Source organism: Salvelinus fontinalis, chromosome 21 (assembly GCF_029448725.1).
Source record: "Salvelinus fontinalis isolate EN_2023a chromosome 21, ASM2944872v1, whole genome shotgun sequence".
Taxonomy (NCBI): domain Eukaryota; kingdom Metazoa; phylum Chordata; class Actinopteri; order Salmoniformes; family Salmonidae; genus Salvelinus; species Salvelinus fontinalis.
This window is the reverse complement of record NC_074685.1, coordinates 11749860-11768814: the sequence shown is the minus strand read 5'-3', so window position 1 is coordinate 11768814 and position 18955 is coordinate 11749860. Positions and strand designations below refer to the sequence as shown.

Here is an 18955-nt window from a genome sequence, read left to right as displayed (position 1 = left end):
ATCTTTTTTTTGTGTTTTTCAGAGTTAGTAGAAAGTCTTCTTTAGTGTCCTAAGTTTTCATAACTGTGACCTTAATTGCCTACCGTCTGTAAGTTGTTAGTGTCTTAACGACCGTTCCACAGGTGCATGTTCATTAATTGTTTATGGTTCATTGAACAAGCATGGGAAACAGTGTTTTAACCCTTTGCAATGAAGATCTGTGAAGTTATTTGGATTTTTACTAATTATCGTTGAAAGACAGGGTCTTGAAAAAGGGAAGTTTTTTTCTCCGCTGAGTTTAGATAGAGAGAGAGAATTCAAATTGAAATACCTATTCAACTTTGGCTAAAACTAATTGAACCAATTGCACTTTATGCCAGCGAGGTGTGGGGTCCACTTGCAAAACAAAATTTAACCAAATGGAACAAACACCCCATTGAAACCCTGCATGCAGAGTTCTGTAAGATTCTCCTACATGTACAGAGGAAAATTACAAATGCATACAGGGCAGAATTAGGCCAATATCCACTAATAATAAAAACTCAAAAAAGAGCAATTAAGTTTTAGAAACATCTAAAATACAGTGACCCCCTCTCATATCATTACCAAGCCCTGCAATGCCAAGAACTGAGCAAAGAAAATAGTCCCCTCATCCAGCTGGTCCTGGGGCTGAGTTCACAAACCTGTTCTACAAACACACTGAAGCCTCAGGACCAGAACATCCAATCAATCAGAATAAACCAAATTACAGCACAATCAAAACAGAACTACATTGCTTATTGGGAAACACAAGCACAAAGCAAAATGCAGTGCTATCTGGCCCTAAATCGACAGTACACCGTGGCTAACTATTTGACCATGGTTACTGATCAAAACCTTAGAAAAACCTTGACAAAGTGCAGGCTCAGTGAGCACAGCCTTGCCATTGAGAAGGGTAGACACGGGAAAACATGGCTCCCTGTAGAGGAAAGGCTGTGCAACCACTGCACCACAGCAGAACCTGAGACGGAGCTGCATTTCCTGACAAAATGTCAAAAATATAAAACAATTAGAGTGTCATTTCCCCATATTTGAAACCCTTATTGAAGGTTTCAAAGACCTCTCTGATGAGGATAGGCTACCAGTCCTGTTGGGGGAGGACGCAGAGAGCTGTGGGTTGGCAGCGCACTACATTGCTGCCTGCCATAAGATGAGGGACAGTGTCTGACAGACCTATCAACCTGCACATGTCCTCTATTGTATGCTTATTGTTATTTTGGTTATTTTGACCCTTGGTTATTGTTGTTACTGTTGTCCCGTTGACAATTTTGATTCTTATTATCTTAATATTGTAAATATCCAAAGTAAGCTTTGGCAATATGGACATTGTTACGTTGTCCAAAAAAGCAAATTGAATTGAGAGAGCGAGAGAGAAAGAGAGGGTGAGATATATATATAGAGAGAGAGAGAGGGTGAGATATATAGAGAGAGAGGGTGAGATATAGAGAGAAAGAGGGTGAGATATATAGAGAGAGAGGGTGAGATATAGAGAGGGTGAGATATAGAGAGAAAGAGGGTGAGATATAGAGAGAGAGGGTGATATATATATATATATACAGAGAGAGAGAGGGTGAAATAAATAGAGAGATAGGGTGAGATATATAGAGAGAGAAAGAGAGATGGTGAGATATATAGAGAGAGGGTGAGATAAATAATATATATATATACAGAGAGAGAGAGAGGGTGAAATAAATAAAGAGATAGGGTGAGATATAGAGAGAGAAAGAGAGAGAGAGAGAGAGGGTGAGATATATATAGAGAGAGAGGGTGAGATATGTATACAATGAGAGAGGGTGAAATATATATAGAGAGAGAGGTTGAGGTACTTATATAGAGAGAGAGGGTGAAATATATAGAGAGAGAGGGTGAGATATATATATAGAGAGAGGGTGAGATATGTATAGAGAGAGAGGGTGAGATATAGAGAGAGAGGGGGAAATATAGAGAGAGAGGGTGAGATATATAGAGAGAGAGGGTGAGATATGTGTATAGAGAGAGAGGGTGAAATATGTATATAGAGAGAGAGGGTGAAATATAGAGAGAGAGGGTGCGATATATGTATAGAGAGAGAGGGTGAAATATATAGAGAGAGAGGGTGAGATATGTACATATAGAGAGAGTGTGAGATATATATATATAGAGAGAGGGTGAAATATAGAGAGAGAGAGGGTGAGATATGTGTATAGAGAGAGAGGGTGAAATATAGAGAGAGAGCGGGTGAGATATGTATATATAGAGAGAGGGTGAGATATATATATAGAGAGAGAGGGTGAGATATGTATATAGAGAGAGAGGGTGAGATATATAGAGAGAGAGAGTGGGTGAGATATGTATATAGAGAGAGAGGGTGAAATATGTATATAGAGAGAGAGGGTGAGATATGTATATAGATAGAGAGGGTGAGATATATATAGAGAGAGAGCGGGTGAGATATGTATATATAGAGAGAGGGTGAGATATATATAGAGAGAGAGCGGGTGAGATATGTATATAGAGAGAGAGGGTGAGATATGTATATAGAGAGAGAGGGTGAAATATATATAGAGAGAGAGGGTGAGATATGTATATAGAGAGAGAGGGTGAAATATGTATATAGAGAGAGAGGGTGAAATATATATATAGAGAGAAGGTGAGATATGTATATAGAGAGAGAGGGTGAGATATGTATACAGAGAGAGAGGGTGAAATATGTATACAGAGAGAGAGGGTGAAATATATATATAGAGAGAAGGTGAGATATGGATATAGAGAGAGAGGGTGAGATATGTATACAGAGAGAGAGGGTGAAATATATATATAGAGAGAGGTTGAGGTACTTATATAGAGAGAGAGGGTGAAATATAGAGAGAGAGAGGGTGAGATATATATATAGAGAGAGGGTGAGATATGTATAGAGAGAGAGGGTGAGATATAGAGAGAGAGAAAGAGAGAGAGAGGGTGAGATACATATAGAGAGAGAGGGTGAGATATAGAGAGAGAGGGGGAAATATAGAAAGAGAGGGTGAGATATATATATATAGAGAGAGGGTGAGATATGTGTATAGAGAGAGAGGGTGAAATATGTATATAGAGAGAGAGGGTGAAATATAGAGAGAGAGGGTGCGATATATGTATAGAGAGGGTGAAATATATAGAGAGAGAGGGTGAGATATGTACATATAGAGAGTGTGAGATATATATATAGAGAGAGAGGGTGAAATATAGAGAGAGAGGGTGAGATATGTGTATAGAGAGAGAGGGTGAAATATAGAGAGAGAGCGGGTGAGATATGTATATATAGAGAGAGGGTGAGATATATATATAGAGAGAGAGGGTGAGATATGTATATAGAGAGAGAGGGTGAGATATATATAGAGAGAGAGTGGGTGAGATATGTATATAGAGAGAGGGTGAAATATGTATATAGAGAGAGAGGGTGAGATATGTATATAGATAGAGAGGCTGAGATATATATAGAGAGAGAGAGGGTGAGATATGTATATAGAGAGAGAGGGTGAAATATGTATATAGAGAGAGAGGGTGAGATATGTATATAGATAGAGAGGGTGAGATATATATAGAGAGAGAGCGGGTGAGATATGTATATATAGAGAGAGGGTGAGATATATATAGAGAGAGAGCGGGTGAGATATGTATATAGAGAGAGAGGGTGAGATATGTATATAGAGAGAGAGGGTGAAATATATATAGAGAGAGAGGGTGAGATATTTATATAGAGAGAGAGGGTGAAATATGTATATAGAGAGAGAGGGTGAAATATATATATAGAGAGAAGGTGAGATATGTATATAGAGAGAGAGGGTGAGATATGTATACAGAGAGAGAGGGTGAAATATGTATACAGAGAGAGAGGGTGAAATATATATATAGAGAGAAGGTGAGATATGGATATAGAGAGAGAGGGTGAGATATGTATACAGAGAGAGAGGGTGAAATATATATATAGAGAGAGGTTGAGGTACTTATATAGAGAGAGAGGGTGAAATATAGAGAGAGAGAGGGTGAGATATATATATAGAGAGAGGGTGAGATATGTATAGAGAGAGAGGGTGAGATATAGAGAGAGAGAAAGAGAGAGAGAGGGTGAGATACATATAGAGAGAGAGGGTGATATATAGAGAGAGAGGGGGAAATATAGAAAGAGAGGGTGAGATATATATATATAGAGAGAGGGTGAGATATGTGTATAGAGAGAGAGGGTGAAATATGTATATAGAGAGAGAGGGTGAAATATAGAGAGAGAGGGTGCGATATATGTATAGAGAGAGAGGGTGAAATATATAGAGAGAGAGGGTGAGATATGTACATATAGAGAGAGTGTGAGATATATATATAGAGAGAGAGGGTGAAATATAGAGAGAGAGAGGGTGAGATATGTGTATAGAGAGAGAGGGTGAAATATAGAGAGAGAGCGGGTGAGATATGTATATATAGAGAGAGGGTGAGATATATATATAGAGAGAGAGGGTGAGATATGTATATAGAGAGAGAGGGTGAGATATATATAGAGAGAGAGTGGGTGAGATATGTATATAGAGAGAGAGGGTGAAATATGTATATAGAGAGAGAGGGTGAGATATGTATATAGATAGAGAGGCTGAGATATATATATAGAGAGAGAGGGTGAGATATGTATACAGAGAGAGAGGGTGAAATATATATAGAGAGAGAGGTTGAGGTACTTATATAGAGAGAGAGGGTGAAATATAGAGAGAGAGAGGGTGAGATATATATATAGAGAGAGGGTGAGATATGTATAGAGAGAGAGGGTGAGATATAGAGAGAGAGAAAGAGAGAGAGAGGGTGAGATACATATATAGAGAGAGGGTGAGATATAGAGAGAGAGGGGGAAATATAGAAAGAGAGGGTGAGATATATATATATAGAGAGAGGGTGAGATATGTGTATAGAGAGAGAGGGTGAAATATGTATATAGAGAGAGAGGGTGAAATATAGAGAGAGAGGGTGCGATATATGTATAGAGAGAGAGGGTGAAATATATAGAGAGAGAGGGTGAGATATGTACATATAGAGAGAGTGTGAGATATATATATAGAGAGAGAGGGTGAAATATAGAGAGAGAGAGGGTGAGATATGTGTATAGAGAGAGAGGGTGAAATATAGAGAGAGAGCGGGTGAGATATGTATATATAGAGAGAGGGTGAGATATATATATAGAGAGAGAGGGTGAGATATGTATATAGAGAGAGAGGGTGAGATATATATATAGAGAGAGTGGGTGAGATATGTATATAGAGAGAGAGGGTGAAATATGTATATAGAGAGAGAGGGTGAGATATGTATATAGATAGAGAGGCTGAGATATATATAGAGAGAGAGCGGGTGAGATATGTATACAGAGAGAGAGGGTGAAATATATAGAGAGAGAGAGGTTGAGGTACTTATATAGAGAGAGAGGGTGAAATATAGAGAGAGAGAGGGTGAGATATATATATAGAGAGAGGGTGAGATATGTATAGAGAGAGAGGGTGAGATATAGAGAGAGAGAAAGAGAGAGAGAGGGTGAGATACATATATAGAGAGAAGGTGAGATATAGAGAGAGAGGGGGAAATATAGAGAGAGAGGGTGCGATATATGTATAGAGAGAGAGGGTTAAATATATATAGAGAGAGGGTGAGATATATATATAGAGAGAGAGGGTGAGATATGTATATAGAGAGAGAGGGTGAGATATATATAGAGAGAGAGTGGGTGAGATATGTATATATAGAGAGAGAGGGTGAAATATGTATATAGAGAGAGAGGGTGAGATATGTATATAGATAGAGAGGGTGAGATATATATAGAGAGAGAGCGGGTGAGATATGTATATATAGAGAGAGGGTGAGATATATAGAGAGAGAGAGCGGGTGAGATATGTATATAGAGAGAGAGGGTGAGATCTGTATATAGAGAGAGAGGGTGAAATATATATAGAGAGTGAGGGTGAGATATGTATATAGAGAGAGAGGGTGATATATGTATATAGAGAGAGAGGGTGAGATATGTATATAGATAGAGAGGGTGAGATATATATAGAGAGAGAGCGGGTGAGATATGTATATATAGAGAGAGGGTGAGATATATAGAGAGAGAGAGCGGGTGAGATATGTATATAGAGAGAGAGGGTGAGATCTGTATATAGAGAGAGAGGGTGAAATATATATAGAGAGTGAGGGTGAGATATGTATATAGAGAGAGAGGGTGATATATATATAGAGAGAGGGTGAGATATGTATATAGAGAGAGAGGGTGAAATATATATATAGAGAGAGGGTGAGATATGTATATAGAGAGAGAGGGTGATATATATATATAGAGAGAGAGGGTGATATATATATATAGAGAGAGGGTGAGATATGTATATAGAGAGAGAGGGTGAAATATGTATATAGAGAGAGAGGGTGAAATATATATATAGAGAGAGGGTGAGATATGTATATAGAGAGAGAGGGTGATATATATAGAGAGAGAGAGGGTGAGATATGTATATAGAGAGAGAGGGTGAGATATGTATATAGAGAGAGAGGGTGAATATATATATATAGAGGGTGAGATTTGTATATATAGAGAGAGGGTGATATATATATAGAGAGAGAGGGTGAGATATGTATATAGAGAGAGAGGGTGATATATATATAGAGGGTGAGATATGTATATAGAGAGAGAGGGTGATATATATATAGAGAGAGAGGGTGAGATATGTATATAGAGAGAGAGGGTGATATATATATAGAGACAGGGTGAGATATGTATATAGAGAGAGAGGGTGATATATATAGAGAGAGAGGGTGAGATATATAAAGAGAGAGAGGGTGAAATATAGAGAGAGAAAAAGAGAGAGAGGGTGAAATATATATAGATAGAGAGGGTGAGATATGTATATAGAGAGAGAGGGTGATATATATATATATATATATATAGAGGGTGAGATATGTATATAGAGAGAGAGGGTGATATATATATAGAGAGAGGGTGAGATATATATAGAGAGAGAGGGTGAAATATAGAGAGAGAAAAAGGGAGAGAGAGGGTGAAATGTATATAGAGAGAGATGGTGAGATATGTATATAGAGAGAGAGGGTGATATATATATATATAGAGGGTGAGATATGTATATAGAGAGAGAGGGTGATATATATATAGAGAGAGAGGGTGAGATATGTATATATAGAGAGAGAGGGTGAAACATATATAGAGAGAGAGGGTGAGATATGTATATAGAGAGAGAGGGTGATATATATATAGAGAGAGAGGGTGAGATATATATATATAGAGAGAGGGTGATATATATATAGAGAGAGAGGGTGAGATATGTATATAGAGAGAGAGGGTGATATATATATATAGAGGGTGAGATATGTATATAGAGAGAGAGGGTGATATATATATAGAGAGGGTGAGATATGTATATATAGAGAGAGGGTGATATATATATAGAGACAGGGTGAGATATGTATATAGAGAGAGAGGGTGATATATATATAGAGAGAGGGTGAGATATATAAAGAGAGAGAGGGTGAAATATAGAGAGAGAAAAAGAGAGAGAGAGGGTGAAATATATATAGATAGAGAGGGTGAGATATGTATATAGAGAGAGAGGGTGATATATATATATATATATATAGAGGGTGAGATATGTATATAGAGAGAGAGGGTGATATATATAGAGAGAGAGGGTGAGATATATATAGAGAGAGAGGGTGAAATATAGAGAGAGAGCGGGTGAGATATGTATATATAGAGAGAGGGTGAGATATATATATAGAGAGAGAGGGTGAGATATGTATATAGAGAGAGAGGGTGAGATATATATAGAGAGAGAGTGGGTGAGATATGTATATATAGAGAGAGAGAGGGTGAAATATGTATATAGAGAGAGAGGGTGAGATATGTATATAGATAGAGAGGGTGAGATATATATAGAGAGAGAGCGGGTGAGATATGTATATATAGAGAGAGGGTGAGATATATTTAGAGAGAGAGCGGGTGAGATATGTATATAGAGAGAGAGGGTGAGATCTGTATATAGAGAGAGAGGGTGAAATATATATAGAGAGAGAGGGTGAGATATGTATATAGAGAGAGAGGGTGATATATATATAGAGAGAGGGTGAGATATGTATATAGAGAGAGAGGGTGAAATATATATATAGAGAGAGGGTGAGATATGTATAGAGAGAGAGAGGGTGATATATATATATATAGAGAGAGGGTGATATATATATAGAGAGAGAGGGTGAGATATGTATATAGAGAGAGAGGGTGAAATATGTATATATAGAGAGAGGGTGAAATATATATATATAGAGAGGGTGAGATATGTATATAGAGAGAGAGGGTGATATATATATATAGAGAGAGAGGGTGAGATATGTATATAGAGAGAGAGGGTGAAATATATATATAGAGGGTGAGATATGTATATAGAGAGAGAGGGTGATATATATATAGAGAGAGAGGGTGAGATATGTATATAGAGAGAGAGGGTGATATATATAGAGAGACAGGGTGAGATATGTATATAGAGAGAGAGGGTGATATATATAGAGAGAGAGGGTGAGATATATAAAGAGAGAGAGGGTGAAATATAGAGAGAGAAAAAGAGAGAGAGAGGGTGAAACATATATAGATAGAGAGGGTGAGATATGTATATAGAGAGGGTGATATATATATATATATATATAGAGGGTGAGATATGTATATAGAGAGAGAGGGTGATATATATATAGAGAGAGGGTGAGATATATATAGAGAGAAAGGGTGAAATATAGAGAGAGAAAAAGGGAGAGAGAGGGTGAAATGTATATAGAGAGAGATGGTGAGATATGTATATAGAGAGAGAGGGTGATATATATATAGAGAGAGAGAGGGTGAGATATGTATATAGAGAGAGAGGGTGATTTTTATATATAGAGAGAGAGGGTGAGATATGTATATATAGAGAGAGAGGGTGAAACATATATAGAGAGAGAGGGTGAGATATGTATATAGAGAGAGAGGGTGATATATATATATAGAGAGAGGGTGAGATATATATATATAGAGAGAGAGGGTGATATATATATAGAGAGAGAGGGTGAGATATGTATATAGAGAGAGAGGGTGATATATATATAGAGGGTGAGATATGTATATAGAGAGAGAGGGTGATATATATATAGAGAGAGAGGGTGAGATATGTATATAGAGAGAGAGGGTGATATATATATAGAGACAGGGTGAGATATGTATATAGAGAGAGAGGGTGATATATATATAGAGAGAGGGTGAGATATATAAAGAGAGAGAGGGTGAAATATAGAGAGAGAAAAAGAGAGAGAGAGGGTGAAATATATATAGATAGAGAGGGTGAGATATGTATATATAGAGAGAGGGTGATATATATATATATATATATATATAGAGGGTGAGATATGTATATATAGAGAGAGGGTGATATATATATAGAGACAGGGTGAGATATATATAGAGAGAGAGGGTGAAATATAGAGAGAGAAAAAGGGAGAGAGAGGGTGAAATGTATATAGAGAGAGATGGTGAGATATGTATATAGAGAGAGAGGGTGATATATATATATATAGAGAGAGGGTGAGATATGTATATAGAGAGAGAGGGTGATATATATATAGAGAGAGAGGGTGAGATATGTATATATAGAGAGAGAGGGTGAAACATATATAGAGAGAGAGGGTGAGATATGTATATAGAGAGAGAGGGTGATATATATATATATATATATATATAGAGAGGGTGAGATATATATATATAGAGAGAGAGGGTGAAATATATATAGAGAGAGAGGGTGAAATATAGAGAGAGAAAAAGAGAGAGAGAGGGTGAAATATATATAGAGAGAGGGTGAAATATAGAGAGAAAGAGGGAGGGTGAGATATGTATATATAGAGAGAGGGTGAAATATATATATAGAGAGAGGGTGAAATATAGAGAGAGAAAAAGAGAGAGAGAGGGTGAAATATATATAGAGAGAGAGGGTGAAATATAGAGAGAGAAAGAGAGAGAGGGTGAGATATGTATATATAGAGAGAGGGTGAGATATATATATATAGAGAGAGAGGGTGAAATATAGAGAGAGAGGGTGAAATATAGAGAGAGAAAAAGAGAGAGAGAGGGTGAAATATATATAGAGAGAGAGGGTGAAATGTAGAGAGAGAAAGAGAGAGTGAAATATGAAGAGAGAGAGGGTGAGATGTGTGTATAGAGAGAGAGGGTGAAATATAGACAGAGAGGGTGAGATATGTATATATAGAGAGAGGGTGAGATATATATATAGAGAGAGGGTGTAATATAGAGAGAGAAAGAGAGAGAGGGTGAAATATAAAGAGAGAGAAAGAGAGAGAGAGGGTGAAATATAGAAAGAGAGAAAGAGAGAGAGAGGGTTAAATATAGAGAAAGAGAGAGAGAGGGTGAAATATAGAGAGAGAGGGCAATAAAAAAAGTAGAGGAGTTGATTCAAGGAAAGTGAGTGATGACCTAATGGGGGGAGGAGAGAAGTGCTGACTGGGCTCTGGACTGCATTATAGTGATGTAACGTCATATGATCTTTATCAACCTGGTTGGACTGGCCCGAGCTAACAGTCTGTCAGGCTACCTGTACAACACACAAACACACACAGGGAACACACACATACACTGGAACACACACACAAACACTGGAACACGAAGTCACACACACACCTACATATTGGAATACACACACACACACACACACTATAAAAGAGCACTACTTACAACAAAGAGAGAGACAGAGGAGAGAGTTGAAGAGTTTCACCTTGATCTCAGACAGACAGAATGACACAGCATAACAACGCCAGCAGTCAGTGTTCTTCACCAAGCTGGGAGCAGACTCAACAAGCCCATACAGATAAACACAGACATGACCTGAAATACATTCAGTGTGTGTGTTTATGTTTATGCGTGTGTGTACGCTAGCAGCATACATGCTGTGTCTGTGTCTGTGTCTGTGTCTGTGTCTGTGTCTGTGTCTGTGTGTGTGTGTGTGTGTGTGTGTGTGTGTGTGTGTGTGTGTGTGTGTGTGTGAGACATCATGCAGCAAGTTCTCCATGTTTCGCACCACAGCAACAAACAGAGAATGAGATGGTAACAGATAAACCAGTATGAGAGAATGAGATGTAACAGATAAACCAGTATGAGAGAGAATGAGATGGTAACAGATAAACCAGTATGAGAGAGAATGAGATGGTGACAGATAAACCAGTATGAGAGAGAATGAGATGGTGACAGATAAACCAGTATGAGAGAGAATGAGATGGTAACAGATAAACCAGTATGAGAGAGAATGAGATGGTGACAGATAAACCAGTATGAGAGAACGAGATGGTAACAGATAAACCAGTATGAGAGAATGAGATGGTAACAGATAAACCAGTATGAGAGCGAATGAGATGGTAACAGATAAACCAGTATGAGAGAATGAGATGGTGACAGATAAACCAGTATGAGAGAATGAGATGGTAACAGATAAACCAGTATGAGAGAGAATGAGATGGTAACAGATAAACCAGTATGAGAGAGAATGAGATGGTAACAGATAAACCAGTATGAGAGAGAATGAGATGGTAACAGATAAACCAGTATGAGAGAGAATGAGATGGTAACAGATAAACCAGTATGAGAGAGAATGAGATCGTAACAGATAAACCAGTATGAGAGAATGAGATGGTAACAGATAAACCAGTATGAGAGAGAATGAGATGGTAACAGATAAACCAGTATGAGAGAGAATGAGATAGTAACAGATAAACCAGTATGAGAGAGAAAGAGATGGTAACAGATAAACCAGTATGAGAGAGAATGAGATGGTAACAGATAAACCAGTATGAGAGAGAATGAGATAGTAACAGATAAACCAGTATGAGAGAGAATGAGATGGTAACAGGTAAACCAGTATGAGCTAGAGCATCAAGCTTCTCTTTCTCTTTTACAAAAGTCCGTTCCCATCTTACCTTTTCCTCGTCTTCACATCTCCAAACTCCCAGCTAAGACAGCCCCCTTGGTCACGCTAACTTACTTAGCCTTACTGACGCTAGCCCCAGTTAGCTGAATGTAAATTGTCTGTATTAGCTGAAGCTAACTATATTAGCCTTGTTACAGTAAATGCTAGTGACTGAAGCTAGCTCGGTTAGCCCCACTGGGCTGTTAGCTGCGTTAGCCACAGACTCCAGGCAGGCAGGGGGGTGTACTGAGAGCCGCACAGGCTGCTCCCCATACTGATGAGAGCAATGGAGGGAGGGAGGGAGGATCACATCACTCTGTCCCAGCACTCACAGGCCCAAGCAAAGTAGACGGCCCCCTCTCTCCTTCACACGCAATCTCTACCACACTCACACAGCAGACAAGGAGCCGAGAATAGAATAGTCACACCAGTCTGTCCCTGGACCGCAGAGAAGCTCGGAGTATGTGTGACTGTGCCAGAAAGGGAGTCAAGGTGCTGTGTGTGTGTGTGTGTGTGTGCGCGCATCACACAGCACTGCGTCAGGTGGCTCCAGTCCCACACTCACAGTCAAGGACACACACCAACGTCCTGACTCCTCTCAGCCATAACTACTTAGCTCTCTCTCCCCCTCCTCTCTCTCCCCCCATCCTCTCTCTCCCCCCATCCTCTCTCTCCCGCTCCTCTCTCTCTCCCCATCCTCTCTGCACCAGTCATGTTGTCCTGACTCTAACCTCAGCTCTGTCTCTGGAGAGGATAAAGTCCTTCATCACCTGACCAGGGAAGCAGAACCATAGAGAAGGAATGCAAAGAACAAAAACGCTTTTCTATTCCTCATCATTTATCTCCACTCACCAATAACAGCACAGAGCAACGTATATCACTGGTTAGTAGTGATCTGCGAGCACATAGAAAAGCATTGTTTTCAATGGGGATGGAGGTTCTAGCCATTTTGTTTCTATAGCAGCTCAGTCTCCCAGTGAAGGCTAGAGTCGTTGTTCAGGAGAGCAGGAGGGCAGGAGACGACAGGAGATTGGAGAAAGCAAACACACAGAGAGACAGGGGCGCGCGCACACACACACACACACACACACAAGAAAACGCAATCACACATACTCTTACACAACCTGGTCTTAAGTTTTTACGCAGTCCCACACACACACACTCAAACAAAGTGAACACTTTCACGCAGGCTGTGTAAGAAAGCACTTTAGGCACTAGGCTCTCTGATACAAGGTAGCCGTTTTAGCCTTGAGATTACAATGCACATGTAACTTCACTGAAGATCCCTGGCCAGGTCAGGTACAGGTCGAAAGCATTAAACATTTATGGCAATTTAGCTAGCTAGCTTGCAGTTGCTAGCTAATTTGTCCTGGGATATAAACGTAGAGTTGTTATTTTACCTGAAATGCACAAGGTCCTCTACGCCAACAATTTATTCACACATAAAACGGTTAACCGAATCGTTTCTAGTCATCTCTCCTCCTTCCAGGCTTTTTCATCTTTGGACTTTATATGACGATTGGCATTTAACTTTCGTAGTTACCACGATGACCGACCAAACTCAGTTCATCTTTCAATCACCCACGTGGGTATAACCAATGAGGAGATGGGAGAGGCAGGACCTGCACCGAGTTCAGCATCACAAATAGAACGGACTTCTATTTTAGTGCTTGGCAAGGCAGACTCTCGTTGGCGCGCGCGAGCAGTGTGGGTGCAATAATTGAATAACATGTATGTTTAAATATATTTTTGTAACTCTCACGCATGTGACGCGAGCGGTGTGGTCAGCATGTAACAGACCATGTCTGTTAATGACAACTCCAGACATGGTCTGTTAATGACAACTCCAGACATGGTCTGTTAATGACAACTCCAGACATGGTCTGTTAATGACAACTCCAGACATGGTCTGTTAATGACAACTCCAAGTTGAAACAGTTTAAAGATGAATGAAAGTCACCTTATAGGGCTAGCAGTTCAGAGTCAACAACAACTGGGTTCCTTTCCCTGCATCATTCACTGACAACAGAGCTCCCTTAAGCGCCCAAGGCTGAGCAGAGCTGAGGCCTATTAACTACACTACAGCAACAGACACCAGGCTGTGAAGACTGTGTTCTTCAGACATCAGAGTCTTTGTTCATGTTATTCTGAGAAAAGGAGCCTGACAATACAGAGTCATTCAGAGCAGTCACCTGAGGTGCACACATCGGATGGTGGTGTGTGATTAGTATCTTGGAAGAAAATGAATGTGCGCACACACACACACACCTCAGTGTATAATATCAGACAACACATACATTCTTAAACATATGTATGATCTTCTAGACGAAAACACACTCAAACCTTGGGTCTTACTTCTGTGTATGGTCTCGAAGCAGACGACACACACCCGGGCCTCCTTGTCCAGGTACTTGAGCTTGCATCTCCTGTTGCAGCAGATGGCACAGTACACCTGCGTCACGGGTGGTAGGACAACCATCAGGCAGGAGACAAACACTACTGCAACACACCACTATACGTACACGCAATCTACATGAAGTTATTCATGCAATGTTAAGTGTGTGACCCATGTCTTGCCCTAGCATAAAGAAAAGCAGTAAATTAAGGAATAATTTATATAATTGATTGTGCAGCAATTAAGAAGAGAAGGAGGTTGTAAATTACATTAGACTAGTCCTCTTTATACAGTATCATGGCATTGTTGAATACTTATATCTGATTGGCTTGAAGAGCATTCTAGAGCGTGCATTATTTCCCTATAAAGTACGGTATATCAGCATGGTAGAATTCAATGGCTATAGTTCATTCATACATGTTCTATGTTTGAGCTGCTTTCGAAAGCAAAAGTCGAAATGAAAACATTACTTACATTGTTGAATTTTATTTTCATAATAGCAACCTAAGACTGTTGGTTTTGTCACGACTTCTCCCGAAGTCAGTCCCTCTCCTTGTTCGGGCGGCGTTCGGCGGTCGACGTCACCGGCCTTCTAGCCATCGCCGATCCACTTTTCATTTTCCATTTGTTTTGTCTTTGTTTTACGCACCTGGTTTCAATTCCCCAATTACATGTTCAATATTTAATCCTCTGTTTTCCCCATGGTTTTTGTGCGTGTTTCTTTTATGTATTTTGGTCCTTTTGTGTGGGCTTGGTATTTCTACATGTATTTGGTAATTTTGAGTAAAGTTACTTTTATTACTCATCTCTGCTGTCCTGCGCCTGACTCCTCTGCACCAGCTACACCCAGGCCATTACAGAAATACGCACCTCTAAATGGAGTCAGCAGGAGCAGACAACACCCCTTTGGCGGTCTTGGAGCGCGTCCAGCAGCATGCGACCATGTTGCAACATCTCGGCACCGCCATGGATCACGTGCTGCAGACGATGGACCAATGGGAGAGAAGAGTAGTTCTGCCAGCGCCTCCCAGGCACCACTATAACAGCCACCACCGTTCACCCCTCCTTCACCCGGAGTATGATGGGACAGCTGCCGGATGCTAGGGATTCCTACTCCAGCTGGAACTCTACCTGGCGACCGTCCACCCGGCTCCTTCGGGACGTGAGAGCGTGTCCGCCCTCGTCTCCTGTCTCTCAGGGAAAGCCCTGGAGTGGGCCAACGCCGTATGGGGGGAAGGAGAAGCGGTGTTGGACCATTACGCAGAGTTCACCCGTCGCTTTCGGACAGTTCTCAACCACCCGTTTTCGACCACCCTGAGGGTAGAGCGGCGGGTGAACGTCTGTTCCACTTGAGGCAGGGGACGAGGAGCGCACAGGAGTTCGCATTGGACTTCCGGACCCTGGCCACAAGCGCGGGATGGAACGACAGGGCCCTGATCGATCACTACCGGTGCAGTCTGCGCGAGGATGTCCGTCGGGGAGTTGGCCTGCAGGGATACCACTCTGACGTTTGACCAGCTGGTGGACCTGTCCATCCGGCTGGATAACCTGCTGGCTACCCGCGGACGTCTGGATCGGGGCCTGTCAGTACCATCCCCCAGCACCACCGCTCCGACGCCCATGGAGCTGGGAGGTGCTGCGCTTAGGGCGAGGGGCCGTTCCCTGTACCATCTGTGGCTGCAGAGGGCACACTGCTGGTCGGTGCTGGGGAGGTTCCTCTGGAAGTCGAGACAGCAGGCAGAGCACTCGTGTCACCCCAGGTGAGTCGGCACCAGGCTCACTCAGAGCTCCCTGTTGCTCACATGATTTTATTTATACATTTTCCTAAGTTTTCCCCGCATTCCCAGAATAATGCGCTCGTAGATTCAGGCGCAGCTGGGAATTTGATTGACAGAGCATTTGCCCATAGTTTAGGGATCCCCATAATTCCTGTGGATATGCCCTTCCCTGTGCACGCCCTAGATAGTCGACCATTAGGGTCAGGGCTAATTAGGGAGGCCACCGCTCCACTGGGCATGGTTACGCAGGAGGGTCACAAGGAGAGAATTCGTTTTTTCCTTATTGATTCTCCTGTGTTTCCCGTGGTGCTGGGCATACCCTGGTTGGCCTGTCATGACACCACTATTTCGTGGCAACCGAGGGCTCTCAAAGGGTGGTCACGAAAGTGCTCGGGAGGTGTTTAGGGGTTTCCGTCGGTGCTACTACGGTGGAAAGTCCAGACCAGGTCTCCACCATATGCCGATTTGGCTCTCGCCTTCTGTAAGAAGAAGGCGACTCAATTACCACCACATCGACGGGGGGATTGTGCGATAAATCTCCTGGTAGACGCAGCACTTCCCAGGAGTTACGTGTATCCTCTGTCACAGGAGGAGACGGCGGCTATGGAAACATATGTCTCCGAATCCCTGGGGCAGGGGTACATTCGGCCCTCCACTTCACCTGCCTCCTCAAGTTTTTGTGAAGAAGAAGGAGGGAGGTCTGCGCCTGTGCATTGACTATCGAGGTATCAACCAAATCACTGTGAGGTACAGCTAACCGCTGCCTCTCATAGCCAGTGCGATAGAGTCAATGCGCTACTTCACAAAATTGGATCTCAGGAGCGCTTACAACCTGGTGCATATCCAGGAGGAGGACGAGTGGAAGACGGCATTTAGTACAACCTCAGGGCACTATGAGTACCTCGTCATGCCGTACGGGTTGATGAATTCTCCGTCAGTCTTCCAGGCATTTGTAGACAAGATTTTCCGAGACCTGTATTGGCAGGGTGTGGTGGTGTATATCGACGACATTCTGATATACTCCGCTACACACGCCGAGCATGTGTCCCTGGAGCGCAGGGTGCTTGGTTGACTGTTGGAGCATGACCTGTACGTCAAGGATGAGAAATGTCTGTTCTTCCAACAGTCTGTTCTTTCTCCTTCCTAGGGTACCGCATTTCCACTTCAAGGCATTTCAGCCGTGCGTAATTGGCCGACTCCCATCATGGTAAAGGAAGTTCAGCGGTTTCTAGGGTTTGGTCAGGTAGCGGTTCCCATTACCTCACTGCTGAAGGGGGGACCGGTGCGACTGCAGTGGTCGGCTGAGGCGGACAGAGCTTTTGGTCACCTGAAGGCTCTGTTTACCTCGGCTCCCGTGCTGGCTCATCCAGATCCCTCTTTGGCGTTCATAGTGGAGGTGGACGCGTCCAAGGCTGGGATAGGAGCCGTGCTCTCTCAGCGCTCGGGTACGCCACCAAAGTTCCGCCCCTGTGCTTTCATTTCGAAGGCTCAGCCCGGCGGAGCGGAACTAGGATGTGGGGGACCGGGAGCTGTTGGCTGTTGTCAAGGCTCTGAAGGTGTGGAGACATTGGCTTGAGGAGGCTAAACACCCTTTGCTCATCTGGACTCACCACCGCAATCTGGAGTACATCCGGGCGGCGAGGAGACTGAACCCTCGCCAGGCAAGGTGGGCCATGTTCTTTACCCGTTTTGTTTTCACCCTGTCTAACAGACCAGGTTCCCAGAACGCTGAGGCAGATGCACTGTCCCGGATGTATGACACAGAGGAGCGGTCCATGGATCACACTCCCATACTTCCGGCCTCTTGCCTGGTGGCACCGGTGGTGTGGGAGCTGGACGCGGACATTGAGCGGGCGTTACGTACAGAGCCCACTCCTCCCCAGTGTCCAGCTGGGCGTCTGTACGTTCCGTCTGCTGTCCGCGACCATTTGATCTATTGGGCCCACACGTCACCCTCCTCTGGTCATAATGGCATCGGTCGGACGGTGCGTTTTCTTACTGGGAAGTACTGGTGGTCCACCTTGGCCAAGGACGTGAGGGTTTATGTTTCCTCCTGCTCGGTGTGCGCCCAGTGCAAGGCCCCTAGGCACCTGCCCAGAGGGAAGTTACAGCCCTTACCCGTTCCACAACGGCCGTGGTCGCACCTATCGGTGGATTTCCTCACGGATCTTCCTCCTTCACAGGGTAACACCACGATCCTGGTTGTTGTGGATCGGCCACACAAGCTCATAGAACGGGACCGCCGAGTGCTGAAGCTCGTAAAATTGTCTGTCCTCGGTTGCAACACTCACTACCGAGTTCCAACTGCCTCTGGAAGCAACATCAGCACAAGAACTGTTCGTTGGGAGCTTCATGAATTGGGTTTCAATGGCCAAGCAGCCGGACACAAGCCAAAGATGACTATGCGCAATGGCAAGCGTCGGCTGGAGTGGTGTAAAGCTCACCACCATTGGACTCCAGAGCAGTGGAAATGCGTTGTCCCACTCCTCTTCAATGGCTGTGCGAAGTTGCTGGATATTGGCGGGAACTGGAACACACTGTTGTACACGTCGATCCAGAGCATGCCAAACATGCTCAATGGGTGACATGTCTGGTGACTATGCAGGCCATGGAAGAACAGGGACATTTTCAGCTCCCAGTAATTGTGTACAGATCCTTCCGACATGGGGCTTTGCATTATCATGCTGAAATTTGAGGTGATGGCGGCAGATGAATGGCACGACAATGGGCCTCAGGCACTTGTCACGGTATCTATGTGCATTCAAATTGCCATTGATAAAATGCAA

The 18955-nt window shown here is 42.5% G+C and overlaps 1 protein-coding gene across 5 annotated transcripts in view; it reads right to left on the bottom strand.

The window, feature by feature from the left end:
- The window catches only part of LOC129818178 (zinc finger FYVE domain-containing protein 16-like), a 51405-nt gene that overhangs the window by 24056 nt on the left and 8394 nt on the right, over nt 1-18955 (bottom strand). For 3 of the 5 annotated variants that reach the window (XM_055873850.1, XM_055873852.1, XM_055873854.1), the window contains exon 4: nt 14340-14448. In XM_055873850.1, coding sequence (XP_055729825.1) covers nt 14340-14448 — 109 coding nt within the window. The remainder of the gene's footprint in view (nt 1-14339; nt 14449-18955) is intronic. The other 2 variants (XM_055873851.1, XM_055873853.1) reach the window with 1 other exon arrangement.